General features: G+C 43.2%; 1 protein-coding gene across 4 annotated transcripts in view; it reads right to left on the bottom strand.

Annotated features, from left to right (window-relative positions):
• PLXNB3 (plexin B3) overlaps positions 1–17,647 on the bottom strand; it is a 158,150-nt gene that overhangs the window by 34,571 nt on the left and 105,932 nt on the right. For all 4 annotated transcript variants that reach the window (XM_077478883.1, XM_077478884.1, XM_077478882.1 and 1 more), the window contains exons 10-14: positions 15,887–16,015; positions 11,357–11,479; positions 9,571–9,664; positions 6,273–6,442; positions 1,117–1,262 (exon numbers count right to left, since the gene is read on the bottom strand). In XM_077478883.1, the coding sequence (XP_077335009.1) occupies positions 1,117–1,262; positions 6,273–6,442; positions 9,571–9,664; positions 11,357–11,479; positions 15,887–16,015 (662 nt within the window). The remainder of the gene's footprint in view (positions 1–1,116; positions 1,263–6,272; positions 6,443–9,570; positions 9,665–11,356; positions 11,480–15,886; positions 16,016–17,647) is intronic.

Here is a 17,647-nt window from a genome sequence, read left to right as displayed (position 1 = left end):
AGGTTCACCTTCCAGCAGGAAAACGACCCTAAAAATACAGCCAGAGCTACAATGGAATGGTTTAGATCAAAGCATATTCATGTGTTAGAATGGCCCAGTCAAAGTCCAGACCTAAATCCAATTGAGAATCTGTGGCAAGAATTGAAAATTGTTGTTCACAGATGCTCTCCATCCAATCTGACAGAGCTTGAGCTATTTTACAAAGAAGAATGGGCAAAAATATCACTCTCTAGGTGTACAAAGCTGGTAGAGACATCCCCAAAAAGACTTGCAGCTGTAATTGCGACAAAAGGGGGTTCTACAAAGTACTGACTCAGGGGGGCTTAATACAAATGTACCCCACACTTTTCGCATATTTATTTGTAAATAAGGTTGAAAACCATTTATCATTTTCCTTCCACTTCACAATTATGTGGCACTTTGTGTTGGTCTATCACATAAAATCCCAATAAAATACATTTACGTTTTTTGGTTGTAACATGACAAAATGTGAAAAATTTCAAAGGGTGTGAATACTTTTTCAAGGCACTGTATGTGTTCACGGTGGCAGAGGGTTGCGTGTAGAGAGCGTGCGGTCAAGACATTGGATCAAGAGCCAGCGGGATGGGTTTGAAATCATGTGGCCGCTGTCTGACAAAATCAAATTAGTCACATGATATAGAAGTCATGCTGTCCCCCAGCAATTTAAGCCAACTTAAAGGACAACAGAGGCTGCACTAAAGGGTTAAACATGTAAGCAGCTTTATTTATACTAGTGCATTACCACCACCTCCCAGCAGGGGGCACCAGTGTACCACAGCATGCAGGCGCACGGGCAACGCTCCAAAGCAGTAAACCCATTACAAGTGAAACGGCATCCGGCAACATGTAGAGACATAAACACATCTATTTCAGGAAGCATTCTGTTTGATAAAAGTCAGCTACTGGAACTTTTATAAGGCGACTAGACACTAAAATTACACTGCTTAAAGGCCTGACAGCAGCGTGAAAAGCGGTGGCTGCGGAACAGCACCGTGTAGTTAAAGGGAGCCATACAAAATCATCAAAAGGTCTTACTCATACCCATGCAACATAATAATAAAGGGATATTGTACGGAGTAAGAACTGAATACCTACCTGTTAGAGACAACATACAACTCAGGCAAAACAGTGCACGGCTGGTCACAAACAGTCACCGATACGTCTTCGGCTTTTTGGCCCATGTTCTGGCCATTAATCGTTATGATCGCTCCTCCATCAATAATCCCAGTGGATGGGGAAAACTACAAGAGAGGCAATTAAAACATGACCAACCATAAAGTATACTGTACCATCCTACGCCCCCCTGCTGTCTAAACGCAAAGGGCATTTTGTTGCTTTTGAGAGTACACATGGAATGAAGCATTCAAAATTGTTTATCAATGATTTGAATAGCATCTTGCAGAAAGAGAGGTCAACAAGTGGTTTGATACTAAGCTAAGCAGGGCAATAACTTTTTCTGCAGGATGTGGAAACCTTGCAAAAAGATCTGGACAAATTAATGGGGTGGGCAACTGCATGGCAAATGAGGTTCAATGTAGAAAAATGTAAAATAATGCATTTGGGTGGCAAAAATATGAATGCAATCTATACACTGAGGGGAGAACCTCTGGGGAGGAATCCAGGATGGAAAAGGACCTGGGGGTCCTAGTAGATGATGGGCTCAGCAATAGCATGCAATGTCAAGCTGCTGCTAACAAAGCAAACAGAATATTGGCATTAAAAAGGGGATCAACTCCGGAGATAAAACAATAGTTCTCCCACTCTACAAGACTCTGGTCCAGCCGCACCTGGAGTATGCTGTCCAGTTCTGGGCATCAGTTCTCAGGAAGGATGTACTGGAAATGGAGCAAGTACAAAGAAGGGCAACAAAGCTAATAAAGGGTCTGGAGGATATTAGTTATGAGGAAAGGTTGCAAGCACTGAACTTATTCTCTGGAGAAGAGACGCCTGAGAGGAGATATGATTTCAATATACAAATACCATACTGGTGACCCCACAATAGGAATAAAACTTTTTTGTGAAAGGGAGTTTAACAAGACACGTGGCCACTCATTAAAATTAGAAGAAAAGAGGTTTAATCTTAAACTACGTAGAGGGTTCTTTACTGTAAGAGCGGCAAGGATGTGGAATTCCTTCCACAGGCGGTGGTCTCAGCGAGGGGCATTGATAGTTTCAAGAAACTATTACATAAGCACCTGAACGACCACAACATACAGGGATATTTAATGTAATACTGACATATAATTACACACATAGGTTGGACTTGATGGACTTGTGTCTTATTTCAATCTCACCTACTATGTAAGACTATAACAATGGAAGCTTGCGCTCTGCCATATCAACAGTGCGCCCCAGGACGACGTCAATCTCTGACAAAACGCGTAGGGTGGCGGACGCACTGATGTCCTCCCTACCCACATGTCCAGGAAGCGTCGGTGTTTTATGTATTTGCTTTGGGATTTTACACTATGTGGAGCTTTCCCCCCCCCCCCCCCCCCAAGCTTGACTTCATGGACAACCCTGGACACCCGGACAGGAGAATTCTGTAAAGGTCCATTGAGCTCCATTGTGAGTCTATAGGAACATCAACCAAAGGCCCTGGCAGGGAAATCAGCCAAAGGTGTTACTAGCCTTTTTTAAAAGAGATCCAGTACTGCTGGTAAGCAGGAATTTTTTCCACACTTTACGTGGCGGTGATTTACGGTGTTCAGTCACATAGGGGACTATTTAAGATTGAGTGTCACCTTGATACCCCTTTCACACCACACCGCCCATTACGTCGGCGGTAAAATTTACCCCCGGATTTGCGGCGGATTTCGGCCGCTAGCGGGGCGCTTTTACCCCCGCTAGCGGCCGCGAAAGGGTTAAAAACCACCGGCAATACGCCGCAATAGCGGCGTTTTGCTGGCGGTATTACAGCGGTGCCCCATTGATTTCAATGGGGCGCAGCGGTGGAAGAGCGGTAAACACACCGCTCCTTCACCGCTCCAAAGAAGCTGCTGGCAGGACTTTTTTCAGACGTCCTGCCAGCGCACCGCTGTAGTGTGAAAGCCCTCGGGCTTTCACACTACATACAATGGTGCAGCTTCTTTAGGGCGGATTGCAGGCGCTATTTCTAACGCTATAGCGCCTGCAAAACGCCCTGGTGTGAAAGGGGTCTGATTGAGATCCACGTATGAAGTGCTGCCTGCAACCTCAACTGAAAATCTGTGTTACCACTTGATTAAGACTCCTTTTGTTTCTTCTATATTATAATTTTGTGAGTTTTTGTATCATTTGTGTTTTACCGACTCGATGCAGCTGCTGTTCAGCTGAAAATTTTCCCATCTGGCTTCTTCAAAGTTTCAGATTGAAGGATGTGAGGCAGGTGGACGCTGTAAGGGCCACACATGGCTCGCATTATGACTGGTTTATCGGGAACTGGACAAAATTTGTTCCATGTATGGCAATCTTAAAGTGTCACTAAACCCACAACAGTAAAATCCGTCTGTAAAAGCAGTAAAGCATGCTTGTTATACTCACTGTGGAACCTAAGGGGTTAATCCTCTGCATTGTGTAAAAAAAGATCCTCCCGTTCTTCTACAGTCCCCAATCCATCTCCTGATAGTACAAAGCCTTAAGGGCACTCTGCACATGCTCAGTTTGGAGTGTTTTGCGAGAGAGTTTAATTTTTCTTGGGAGGGTGCATGTGATCAGCACAGGTCCAATCAGCACTGTCCAGACAGAGGGTCAGGGGCATAGGTGTGTGCAACCCATTGCATTAGGATGTGCACCCCAAAGCTCAAAACACTCATGCCTTATTTGCAGCCTCAGCTGCACTGGGGAAGCGAATGAATGGGAAGTGCTCTGTGCTGTGTGGTTTCCTGTTCATTCACAAAAAGAAGCATAGTAAACACTTGTTTTTGAAGCACACTATGCTTCAGTTATGAATGGACATAGTAAACAAGTGCATTCACTGTATTCATTTGGAAAAGGAAGGGACCAGTAAATTACCTATTTACTAGCCCCTTACCCCACTCTCCAACCTGAAACATCCCCTGCAGCAGCTGGGGGGAGAGGAGGGAAGCAAGCAGCACTGCGGGGCGAGCAACATGGGGGGAATCTCAGGCAGTAGGGGGAAACGGCATTGCATGTAGTGATTAGAGTGTGCCCAGGCACACCCCCTGCACATGCCTACAGTCTGGGGTCATGCAGCTTCATAGAACAGTCAGTGGAGAATGAAAAGTCCCCCTACACACTTTAATCAGAAAGTGCTTTCTACCCAATAATATGAGAACATTTTTTTAGAGCTACCTGGGTGCAGAAAGGGAGACACACAGCTGCAATGGCAATCATGAAAAGAGAAAGTCCGCATCCCCTTGCTTGCTCTTTAAAATCTTCAGATATTATTGGTTCTCCATATTGTCTGTTACTGTTTCTTTTATTGGAGAACCAATAAATTCTGAAGATTTTAAAGAACAAGCAAGGAGTTGCAGGCTTTTTGTGCTTTAACCAGACACTGATAGAAGTCACAAGACTGCTATATACCGCTAATGATAAAAGGTATTTAGCCGTTTATATTTTCTAAAATAGTTGCATTTCCATGTTCTATGTACTGTGGGAAACTGGATATAGTGAATGCAGGTTCCTGGGTTTAGTAACGCTTTAAAAGTTAACCTTCTTTATAAAAAAAAAACAGCCACAGCTTGCAGTAGAGAAGCCTGTCCCCTGCCAGCATGTTGCACAAAAGGACCCCTCTGTGTGTGGAAGTAGTGGTCTCCCGGCAGAGATCCACCAAGCCACCTACTAAGTCAGAGCTATAGCTCTGCAATCAGCAAAGTGTATGCTCCCTGCTGAGTGGAGAGTTCTAGCGCAAGCAGTGGTGTCGCTAGGGGGGTGCGGGCCGCACCTGAGTGACACCCACCAGAGGGGGGGATGCCTGTGGGTAGAGGCACTGCAAACACTGCACCGATCTGCGTCTCTCGGGGGGGGGGGGGGTCTGCACTGAGGAGGGGGGGGGTCTATACTGATGGAGGGTGGATATGCACCGAGCAGGGGTCTATACTAATGGAGAGGGGTCTGCACTGAGCAAGGGTCTATACTGAGTGGGGGCTCTGTACTGAGGGGGGGGGGGTCTATACTGATGGAGAGGATTCTGCACTGAGGGGGGTCTATACTGATGGAGGGGGGGTCTGCACTGAGCAGGGATCTATATTGATGGAGGGGATGGAGGGGAGTCTGCACTGATGGAGGGGAGTCTGCACTGATGGAGGGGAGTCTGGAGGGGAGTCTGCACTGATGGAGGGTCTATACTGACGGAGGGTGGTCTGCACTGAGCAGGGGTCTATACTGATGGAGGGGGGTCTGCACTGAGTGAGGGTCTACACTTAGTGGGAGGTCTGTACTCGGGGGGGGGGGTCGTCTATACTGATGGAGGGGAGTCTGCACTGAGGGGGGTCTATACAGAGGAAGGGGTCTATACTGATAGAGGGGGTCTGCATTGAGAGGGGGTCTGTACTGATGGAGGGGGTCTGCATTGAGAGGGGGTCTGTACTGATGGAGGGGTCTATACTGATAGAGGTGGTCTACATTGAGAGAGGGTCTATACTGATGGAGGGGTTCTATACTGATAGAGGTGGTCTACATTGAGAGAGGGTCTATACTGATAGAGGGGTTCTATACTGAGGGGGGTCTATACTTATGGAGGGGGACTGCACTAAGAGAAGTCTACACTGCTAGAGGGGGGTCTGTCTACACTGTCTATGCTGAGGGTGGGTCTGCACCGATGGAGGGGTCTGCACTAAGAGGGGTCTATACTGATAGAGGGGGTCTGCTCTGAGGGGAGGGGGGTATATAATGAGGGTGAGTCTGCACTGATGGGGGGGTCTGTACTGTGGGAGGGTCTATACTGAGTGGGGGGGGGGTCTGTACTGTGGGAGGGTCTATACTGAGTGGGGAGGGCGGGTCTGTGCTGTGGGAGGGCCTATACTGAGTGGGGGGGGGGGGGGAGTCTGTACTTAGTGGGGAGGGGTGACACAATGTTTTCCCGCACCAGGTGACACCAACCCTAATGACGCCACTGAGCGCAATGGTGTGTCAGATCTCTGCAGATAGACCACTGCTTTCATACAGAGAGCATGCCTTCTTTGCAGCATGCTGGTAAGGGACAGGCTTTTCTACTCAGGTTGTGGCTGCTTTTTAAAGAAAATGAACCATGAAAGGGTCTCTTTAAACATACATTCGCAAATCCATCATCACCTATCAATACTTACTGAGTAGATATGCGGCATGGGACAAACTTTGATAGTGGACTGGTCACACTGTTCCTTATGCACACATGAGGCCTCGTCTTCCTGACCACACCACAGGCACATGTAATCGGGGTCCAAGGCCTGGCAACGACTGCAGTCTGACTGGCCAACAGAGCAGCTATACAATGTCACTGTAAGAGATGCCGGAAACACAGAGGAGCATGTGAGATCAACTTGTTTCAGAAAATATCGTCCTCCACGTCAATGAATGGAAATGGAAACTGTTACCTTAAAGAAGCCATTCCATTTAAATCAATTTTTATTAATGTGTTCTGACCACCAGGGGACAATGTAGAGTACTCCCCCCCCCCCCCCACCCCATCTTTATAGGTGATGTCCAAGGCTAGCTGTGAGGTCAGATAGGACACCTCTCCTCCCTCCACAGCTGGCCGACAACACACCTAGCAAGGAGGCAACTGCTTTGAAAGAGAGCACTCTTTTTCAAACTTGTCCGAGACCAGCGTCTTACAAAGAACGGAGAAGGAGGAAGCGCGTTCATTAAAATGTTTCAGGCAAGCGGGCAAATGCTTGGAGATGTAGAAAAGCAGCGCACTGCACTGCCAGATGGCAGTGTAGGGAGGAGGGGTGCCCTGTTCGACCTCACAGCTTGCTTTAGCCAGAAGGAGGACAAAGTACTACATGAACATTGACAATTATGGCCATTTTATGGAGCTGACAATTATAGTAAATAACTGTATTTCCTACAATCATCAGCTCCATCTATTGGCCATAATGTGGTATTTTCCTAATTCCCTCTATTTTATATGAAGGACATATCTGCAGAGAAAATAGCCCAACATCATACATTTTTGCTTCCATTCACACAGAACAAAGGCATATGCAGTTTCACAGGAGGAATAGCTCTGCAGATGTTTTTTAACCAATTCCCACTTGTATGACATCCTGGAGTTGAGTAGTGGTGCCACAGGCATCATCCCGGCATTTTTTTTTTCTGTTGGCAATGCTGTTTAACCCCTTGCTGGCGAGCGTACGCAGATGTGTACTCGGCTTTCGGGGGTAATACCGGGATGATGCCCGCAGCTGCAGGAATTATCCCGGTACCGTTTAGAGCGGTGATCGACTTTCCATCGATGACAACCGATGCGGCTAAAAGCCGCTCGGCTGTTATACCGCAGGAGCGGGAGGGGACGCCCCCCCCCCCCTTTTTCCGCTCTTACCGGGCCTCCCGTTCAACTGAGAGACCCGATCAACAATCCAATGCCTCCGGTGGCTAGGGACAGACTAGAATGAAGCCATAAGCGGCTTCATTCCAGTCTCCTGATTGTAAACACGAAGCAACGCCATGACGTCACTTGCCGTTTACTCAGCTGCCAATGGAACCGGTTTTAAAAAATGATACAGTATTCAGAATTGCCGAAAATGGCGATCTGAATACTTTGAAGTACAAAGGAGGGATCAGGGTTTTTTTAGACCCCCGATCCCTCCATAAAGAGTACCTGTCACCACCTATTACTGTCACAAGGGATGTTCACACTGATATTTTTTTGTTATCATTAGAAGAAAAAATAATTGTTGAAAAAAAAAAAGCTGCTTCTTTTTTCACTGTATGCTAATACCACCCTGTTAAAATGTCAGTTTTCTGTGATGAAAAAAAATTAGACCAATATAAATCATTTCAGAACTTTTTCCACCTTTAATGTGACCTATAAACTGTACAACTCAATTGAAAAACAAACTGAAATCTTTTAGGTGGAGGGAAGAAGTAATAAAAAATGTAAATAAATATGGTTGCATAAGTGTGCACACCCTTACACTAATACGTTGTTGAAGCACCATTGATTTATTACAGCACTCAGTCTTTTTGGTATGAGTCTATCAGCATGGCACATCTTGACTTGGCAATATTTACCCACTCCTCCTCTTTGCAAAAACACTCCAAATGTCTCAGATTGAGGGGGCATCTCCTGTGCACAGCCCTCTTCAGATCACCCCACAGATTTTCATTTGGATGTATGCTTTGGGTCATTGTTATGCTGGAAGAGGAAGTTCCTCTTCATGTTCAGCTTTCTAGAAGCCTGAAAGTTTTGTGCCAATATTGACTGATATATGGAACTGTTCATAATTCCCTCTACCTTGACTAAGTCCCCTGTTCCAGCTGAAGAAAAACAGCCCCAAAGCATGATGCTGCCACCGCCATGCTTCACAGTGGGTATGGTGTTGTTTTGGTGATGTGCAGTGATGTTTTTGCACCAAACATATCTTTTGGAATTATGGCCAAAAAGTTCAACTTTGGTTTCATCAGACCATGACACATTTTCCCACATGCTTTTGGGAGACTTCGGATATGTTTTTGCCAAATTTTGCTGGGCTTGGATGTTTTTCTTCGTAAGAAAAGACTTCCGTCTTACCACTGTAACACATAGCCAGTACTTGCCAGATATTCCTACAGCTCCTTTAATGTTGCTGTAGGCCTCTTGGCAGCCTCCCTAACCAGTTTTATTCTGATCTTTTCATCCATTTTGGAGGGTTGTCCAGTTCTTGGTAATGTCATTGTTGTGCCATATTTTCTTCACTTGATGATGACTGTCTTTGCTGTGTTCCATGGTATATCTAATGCCTTGGAAATTCTTTTGTACCCTTCTCCTGACTGATACCTTTTAACAAGGAGATCCTTCTGATGCTTTGGAAGCTCTCTGCGGACCATGGCTTTTTCTGTAGAATGTGACTAAGGAAATGTTAGGAAAGACCTACTAGAACAGCTGAACTTTATTTGGGGTTAATGAGAGGCACTTTAAATGATGACAAGTGTGTACTGACACCTATTTAACATGAGTTTGAATGCGAATTGAATTCAAATGTGATTGCTTAATTCAGAATACAGCTCCATCCTCAGTTCTAAGAGGCTGTGCACACTTATGCAACCACCTTATTTTATTTTTTGATTTTTACCTCCCCGTCCAAAAAAGATTTAAATTTGTTTTTCATGTGAGATGAACAGTTTATAGGTCACATTAAAGGTGGAAAAAGTTCTTAAATGACTTATCTTTGTCTGATTTTTTTTTACATCACAGAAACCTGACATTTGAACAGGGGGTGTGTTTTATATCCACTGTATATCTATAGTCATAGCACTACCTAGTGGTCAAGTTTAGGATTTCAGAGCTGCAGTCCCAAAATCATAGTTTGCCCTGGGCTCCCACCTATTCAAAATGGCTATAAAAAAAATAAAAAATAAAATAAAAGGTAATATATATATATATATATATACGCATTACAAAGACATAGACTGAAGAGTTACCCTTTATATCGTCCTTATTGTCTACTCGGTATACATCCCCCTTCTTCACATACACCGTAACTGGATGTTCAAACACATGCAGAGGGTACTCGTACTGTAAGAGAGACAAAGCATCAAAGCATCAAGTACTGATCAAAGCAATGAGACAAAACAATTTGTAATTCTTTAGGCATCACCAGAGCTTTGCGGTCTCAGATCACGTACCCGTAGACATCAGCAGGGCTGGTAGTTCTGCTCAACACATAAGGGGCGAGTCTGGTTTTTCCTACTTGGCCATGGATTGGCAGCCCATTCTTGGTGAACTGGCTACCATGATGCACCACAATGGAACAGTATAGTGTAAAGGGGACCTTAATAGATGGATCTTCACGTCTGGCCTTGTGACATGTGGACCATGAGCACATAGGAGGGCCAAAATGGTGGGCAATATGCACTTTCCATATTTTCATGTTTTAAGAAATGTCTTGGCTTATTAAATCTGATATATTATATGCCTGAGGTCCAAATACGTTATAAAACGGTCCCGAGTTTAATCATTATTAAAAAATAGTCATGTATTTTATGGAGGAACAAAAAGGTATGATTGCCTTATGACTAAGGAAACTTTCAAGCAGCAGGATTCCTTACTCACTCTAACTAAGCCGTGCTGAGCTAAACTGCCCTATCCCTCTCCATTGTAATATTTACCTGTCTGATCTGTGACATTAAAAAGAATGCAAGGCCTTTTCTGAATAGAGGTGCCAAGAGAGACATCTACTGTGAAATTTGTACTGCAGCTGGAACTAAATTTCTTAGGGCCGGATGCCCGGCGCTGTCAGAAAACTGGCAGATCTAACAAAAGGTGCAACAGCCAAAGATGGGGTACACTTCATTGGAAGTAAACTTTACTTTACTGTGCAATTTTATCCATAGTACAGCTTCAACAGCATAGCAATGAAATTAGTGGTCATTAGGTAAAAAAAAGAGATGTGCTGAGTGAAAGCATATGCCTTTCTGTAGACCATGAGGATGGTGAGTAACTGAAGAAATCTGAAGGTTATATCTGTGGATAACGAGGGTGGTGAATGTCTGAAGGTATCGGAAGGGTGTACCTGAAGACCATGAGAGGGGTAAATATCTAAAGGTATATTACGGGTTTATCTGAAGACCATGGGGGTGGTGAATGTCTGAAATTATCTTAAATGTACATCTGAAGAACATGAGGGTGTTGAATATCTGAACAGATCTGAAAGGCATATTTAAAGACCATGAGGGTGGTGAATGTCTAAAGGTAACTGAAGATTTCATCTAAATACCACATGGGTGGTGACTTTCTGAAGGAATCTGAAGGCTATATCTGAAGACCATGAGGGTGGTGAATTTCAGATAATTTCGGACAGGTACATCTGAAGAAAATGAGGGTGGTGAATAGCTAAAAGGATCTGATGGGTGTGTTTGAAGACCATGAGGGTGGTGAATGTCTAAAGATATCTGAAGACAATGAGAGTGCTAAATGTTTGAAGGTATCTTACGGATGTATCGGAAAGCATCTGAAGGGTGTATTTAAAGACCATGAGGACATATCTGAGGACCATGACCATGACCTTTGATTCATTTTAGCTGGGGTTCCCTGAGACCTAAAAATTATTTTAAGGGATGACAAAGGACAATGACGTAATGGGGGGCATTTCAACACATGGGTGGTACTGGGGGTCCACAACTAAGAAATTAATGTGAAAAGTACCTTCTAAAAAGACAATACACAATGGCTTAAGAATCTCCCTGCCCGGCACAAATGTTTACTAACCTTGTATGTCTCACAGTGCACTGAATATAGGTCCTCTTCCTCGGACATTTTCTCCACTTGTGCTCGCAGAGTGATTGGGGAACCCTCCACCTCTATGATGCAACTGTACTCCAGAACCCCACCCTAGAATATTTCACATAAATGCTAGTTATAGGGAATAGAAAACATGGCTGCACAAGCAAAAACATTCCAAACAGCACAAGCTTATTTACTGAGAACCAATCACTAAATGGTATTTGTAATAATCTCCACTGTAAATAGGTCTTAAAATATTAGCTTTCAGGGATTGAATTTCTTTATTTACTTGCATTTTCTCCCAGTTAGAGCAGTAGTATCAGGTGTATAGTCATATGCCCCATACACATGGTCGGACATTCCAACCACAAAATCCATCAGATTTTTTCCGTCTAATTTTGGCCGAAACTTGTCTTGCATACACATGGTCGTACAAAGTTGTCGGAAAATCCGATCATTCGGAAGGAGGCGACATACAAAACGTACGATGGGACTACGTAGAGGGCAGTAGCCAATAGCTTTCTTCTCCAAATTTTTTCTGAGCATGCGTGGCACTTTGTGCGTCGGAATTCTGTACACATGATCGGTTTTAGATCCAGCTCTCAAACTTTTTTCGTCGGAAATTCCGACAAAAAAAGTCCGATAGAGCCCACACATGATCGGATTTTCCGACAACATAATCCGATCGGACAGTTAAAAAACAACCAAACAACAGATGTGCTGTAGGAATTACATGAAAGAAAAAAAAAGCTTTTAATGACAGTTTTACCCTTATCTAGCGGTGTTATCAGCCCTGTGCTCAAGCAAGAGAAGCTAAACCTCTGGGGAATCTTACACTGAACTAACATTTCTGTGCTAACAATGAAAGAATACAAGTGAGTAGCAGCACACACACCAAAAAGTTTTTGTGTTTTTTTACCAGAATAAATTATATCAATAACCCAAACTTTTTTTTGTTTAGATAAAAAAATTTATTAAAATAAAGCGTTGGGTATAGATGCACATTAGGAGTGAAGAATGATTCTGACTGGTTCTCTTTAACAGTGGGCACTGGGCAAAGTGCGCTAATACAATCAACCAACCAGAACAAGAACATTTTAAAATAAAAATGTATTTAAAATATAAGCCCCTGTAAAACTAAAATTTTTGAATTCAATAGAGGCTAGAGAAATGACACCTTATGGTGGTGGGAGCTCTCGTCTGGAATATCGTGGCAGAAAGCAAGCATTGTTTTATTATTCTTTCACATAAGACGGCTGCTGCTGGACATGTGCCAGTTCACGTTAGGGCGTACATCTACAGGTGCATTTCTTCATATTTCATTTTTTAAGCTTTTTAATGTTAACGCCAAAGTATAACATATCATTATAGTACCTTCTCTTGACTCCCCCTCTTCCAGATCAATATGCAATGAAACTTTTTTTAATACAAAAAGAAAAAAGCACTAAAATTGCCTCATCCGTAAATTGTGAAGAAATAAAGAAAAAGAATTCCAAAGAAGGAAAACCTGTGGTTGGACTTTAAAGGCACAACAGACAGCAAAAATATCCAAAAATATTAACATTCGTCGAAATATACATATAATACAAAAAAAACAAGGACATGAAAGAAACATAGATAAAAATCATAGATACAAAAAACAATCTATATATGATATGAGCCCCAATGCGTCTACGCGTTTTGTCGTACACTTCTTCAGGATGCATTTGGGGTTGCAAGGAAGAGAAAAGGGTTGTCTCACTATCTGTGAATTGGTGATCATGAGTGTCCAGGTTTTTTGTTTTGTGGCTGCCTCTGACTGAGGAATTTTTACATTTTTTGATGTGAACAATCTGTTGTTATATCCGGTATTCTATGAGAACCTATTCTGATACGGCATCCCCTGTTTGAAATGATCATATTTGGACACTCGTGATCACCAATTCACAGATAGTGAGACCCTTTTCTCTTCCTTGCAACCACTGAATCCCAAATGTGTCCTGAAGAAGTGTACGACGAAACTTGTACACATTAGGGCTCATATCATATATAGATTGTTTTTTGTATATATGATTTTTATCTATGTTTCTTTCATGTCCTTTTTTTGTATTATATGTATATTTCAATACGTTAATATTTTTGGATATTTTTGCTGTGTGTTGTGCCTTTAAAGTCCGACCACAGGTTTTCCTTCTTTGGAATTATTTTTCTTTATTTCAAAACTTTTTAAATCAAATTAACATTTTCAAGAAATCAACCTTTTTAGACTTTGTGACATCATCACTGGGTCAGTTTACTAGTCTATGCTCTGAGATTGGTGGAAGGGCCTGGCCATCTCCGGTAAATGTCACAGCACCAGGCCACAGAACAGATATTCTTTCAAGAGCCTTATATGAACATATACATTTTGTTCCCAAGTGTTATATTAAAGAACACATGCCAGCATCCCTTTAGATGTGCATGATCCGCCCGGCTGGCCAATGGGTGCTACATACTTTACTTGTGTAATCTGCTGATAAGTTGCTTAAGCATGCACATCTAAAAGGGATGCTAGGATGTGTTCTTTTATAGAACAACCAGGAACAAAACAAATGATGGCAGAGAAAGCCAATAGATGTGGGAGGCAGGCAAAAACAGTCTAAGAGGAGAGGGGATTGATGTGATTCAGGCAGAAAATTACAGCAGGCTTAAGATTGCTGCTGCAGCTGCAAAGGGTTACATTTTGCAGAGATGCAGGTTTTCAGGGAATTGAGAGTAATCATTTTCAACACAGGAGAGGACTTGCTACCAGTGCGGGTTAAAAAAACGTAAAGGGTGGCATTCAGCTGTAATTAAGAAGTTCCAGTGTCTTATTCATTGGGTCTGACTTCTGGTCATTGTGCCAGTTTTCGTTTCCCTTTTAAGAGCATTATGTGAAACAACACATCTCCAGCATCCCTTTAGACTTTCTCCTTCCTTCATACCCACTGGGTGCTGCAGACTTTGGCTGGGCAATCTGATAATCAGTTACTTGCATTGGTGTCCAAGGCTGAAGATATATTTTAAAAAAGTGAGCTATTAAAAAAAAAAATAATAATAATAATAATTTTATATACATAGTTATATTTGTTTTATTTTTTTCCCAAATATTGGGGAAAAAAAAAAACATACAACTGAAGCTCACATGCATTTTACACTGCTCACTTTCTGAATATGGTCAACCTCTACCTGAAATATGTCCTTTTGGTGTACAAAAAAAAAAAATATATATATGCTCATATAAGGGGAAATTTGATTGCTTGTTTTTGGTTATTGCATTCCTGTCCCCCGATCTCTCACTGAATAAGCTATCTGCAGAGGAGAGAGAAAACATCTAATACCCAATGACTTCTTCAGCAGCTCTAACACAAATCACATGCCACCCAGCATGATATCCGGCCTGTAATAAGAACTCCAGCAATGCTACATGTGATTACCAGTAATTTAAACGTATTTCACTGGAATTAGGATATGGGTTTTCACCAAGGAAAGTTTTTTTGTTTTTCTGTGGGAAAACAGGGACAAATAGAATTCTTCAATCTCAGTTTTTATAATGCAAAAAAGATAAAGTGGAACTCTACCAAAACCATATTTTCAGATAGAAGTGTAATGGGGAAAGGTCAGGTCAACCCTGGCCAGGACTTTACAGATACTTTGAAACCCGGCAAAGAGATTGACTTATTTATATGTCCAACTTGTATGAGTTCACCTGCTTAGCATGTGTAAAGGGGAAGAAAGTTTATGGGGAGATAAGCTCATGATTGTGCTACTTCTTTTACAGTACAACCACAGGCTGGGAGCGGGTCTTTGACAGCCGGTTTCATGTCATAGACGGGTCTTGGTTTCTGGTCATAGATTGCTCTCGGTCTCAAGAGATGGCAGGTAAGGCTCCCCAGTTCATGAAAACACTGACAGCCAATCACAATTGCCTGACAGTCCAACCTGCCACCCGGGTGCAGAGACAGGATGCGGGAGCAGGGTGGGAAGGTATTGTTGCAATACTCTCTTCCACCCCAAGATGTCCTTGGTCATTCAACCGAGAAGACCAAGGACATCATGGAGTGGAATAGATTATTGAAACAACACCTTACCGTCCTGCCCCGGCATCCCGTCTCTGCACCTGGGTAGCAGGTTGGACTGTCAGACCATTGTAATTGGTTGTCACAGTGTTTGCATGAATGGTGGAGCCTAACCTGCCAGTTCCTGAGAATGAGAGCCATCTATGGTTTACCATAAATAAAAAAAATAAAAAAAAGTCTATGACCCGAGACCAGGAGCCGTCCATGACCCGAGACCAGGAGTCATCTATGACCAAAGATGAGAGACCGGGAGCAGTCTATGACTAGAAACTAGGACCACAGCCTGGAAGCCATTTATAACCAGAGACTGGGGCCACAGGCCAGGAGCCATCTATGGCTGCAGGCAAGGAGCCATCTTTCACTGTAGACCAGGAGCTGTAGAGATGACTGTATTTTGTCTGAACAAGTTTCCCTTCCCGATCAGAATAAGCCAACTCACATTGAGAAGATTGAGATTACGTCCAATAAGGTCCAATTCTCTTTCCATGCCAACAGGAATCAGACGAGACCCCCTCACTCTCTCTATTCTCGGGCAATAGTCTGGACCTGACTGCCCTTGATCTTCAACCTGTAGGAGACATGAAATATTTACCAGAATTCAATTAATTACATATGAGTTGGAGGCTACTGCAACAACGGATATAAATACTTTTGTTTTACAGGAAGTAATAAGTGGGATTGGGGGGCTTTTTCCTTTCAGAAATGTACGCAGTAGTAAACTTTGAAAAACGCTATTTTCATATATGCATGCAAACCGGCAAATATGACCTATTCTTTTCGTGTCTCTTGAAACCTATCATCCTGGGTCCCATCACTTAGATTTCATTTTCTCTACTTTAATCCCATGGATATTATCTAGGGCTGTGCATATAGCCATACATGGAAAAAAAGCACCATGGGGGGGGGGGGGGCTTGGGGGCTCTTAGAAAGTTCAGTTTTCTCCAAGTTTCCCCACAATTGCTAGACAGTAGTCACATGAGACGACCAAAGTCAGAAGGTCCCTGGGACTGAGGCAGTCTACAAATACTTTCTTCAACATGTTTTTAATGCCCTACTAGAAGCATGTACCGGAGGCAAATCATTTAATGATGATACTGAATCCGCCAGGTAAAAATACCTCACAATTTCATACTGTATCTCCAAGACTAAGACCTCTTGGGTGAAATCTGTTAGGAAGTGGTCCTAGAAAATGGAAATGGAGCAGTACTATAAAATGCCCCAGAGTCACATGACTCAGGCTTGCTGGTCAGTGGGAGTAAAAAGATTACATAGCGCCTGTGGTCAAAAGCAAGATTGTCCCATCATTCGTATTATGGGAGGAAAAGAGCTCAATTGTTTTTAACAGTGGGAGGAAATATGCCTCATTGTTGATGTTAGTAGAAGGAATATGGCCCCATCATTGGTGCCAGTGGAAGCAAAAATGCCCCGTTGTTAGTTTCAGTGGAAGGAACGATGACCCACAGGTGTTGTCTGTGGGAGGAAAAATGCCTCATCATTGGGCGTCAGTGGGAGGAATAATGCCACATTGTTGGGTGTTAGTGGGGAATAATGCCCCATCAGTGGTGTTATTGGAAGGATTAACGTTCCATTGTTGGTTTCAGTGGAAGGAACAATGCCCCGTTAATGCCAGTGAAAGCAAAACTGCCCCATTGTTGGCTTCAGTGGAAGAAATGATGACCCATAGGTGGTATCAGTGGGAGGAATAATTCCACATTGTTGGGGTCAGTGGGAGGAATAATGCCCCATCAGTGGTGTCAGTGGAAGGATTAGCGCCCCATTGTTGGTGTCAGTGAAAGGAATAATGCCCTGCCAATGCCAGTGAAAGGAACAATGCTCTGTTAGCTTCAGTGGAAGAAATGATGACCCATAGGAGGTATTAGTGGGAGGAATAATAGCCCATCGTTGGTGTCGGTGGAAGGATTACTGCAACGTTGTTAGTTTCAAATAGTGCCCTGCTGTTGGTGTCAATGGAAGGAATAATACCATGTTTTTGGTGTAGGCAGTTACAGTCTACTTTCTCCACTACAGGTGACGCTCTTCTGCAGTGGCACTGCAATTACAAAGGAGGTCAAGAGAAACCTGGTTCCTCTATGGTTTCCTGGATCACTGAGGAAGTGATCCAATTGAATCAGATAGAGCCTATTCAAGGCCTTGACTCCCAGGCTTGGTGCACATTTTGTGGGTTGGTAGAGTAGGGACT

Source organism: Lithobates pipiens, unplaced genomic scaffold, assembly GCF_037356315.1.
Source record: "Lithobates pipiens isolate NorthernLeopardFrog02 unplaced genomic scaffold, aLitPip1_a1.2 Scaffold_1, whole genome shotgun sequence".
In the NCBI taxonomy this organism is placed as follows: domain Eukaryota; kingdom Metazoa; phylum Chordata; class Amphibia; order Anura; family Ranidae; genus Lithobates; species Lithobates pipiens.
The sequence above is the reverse complement of the archived record's forward strand: the minus strand, read 5'-3'. Positions and strand labels throughout refer to the sequence as shown.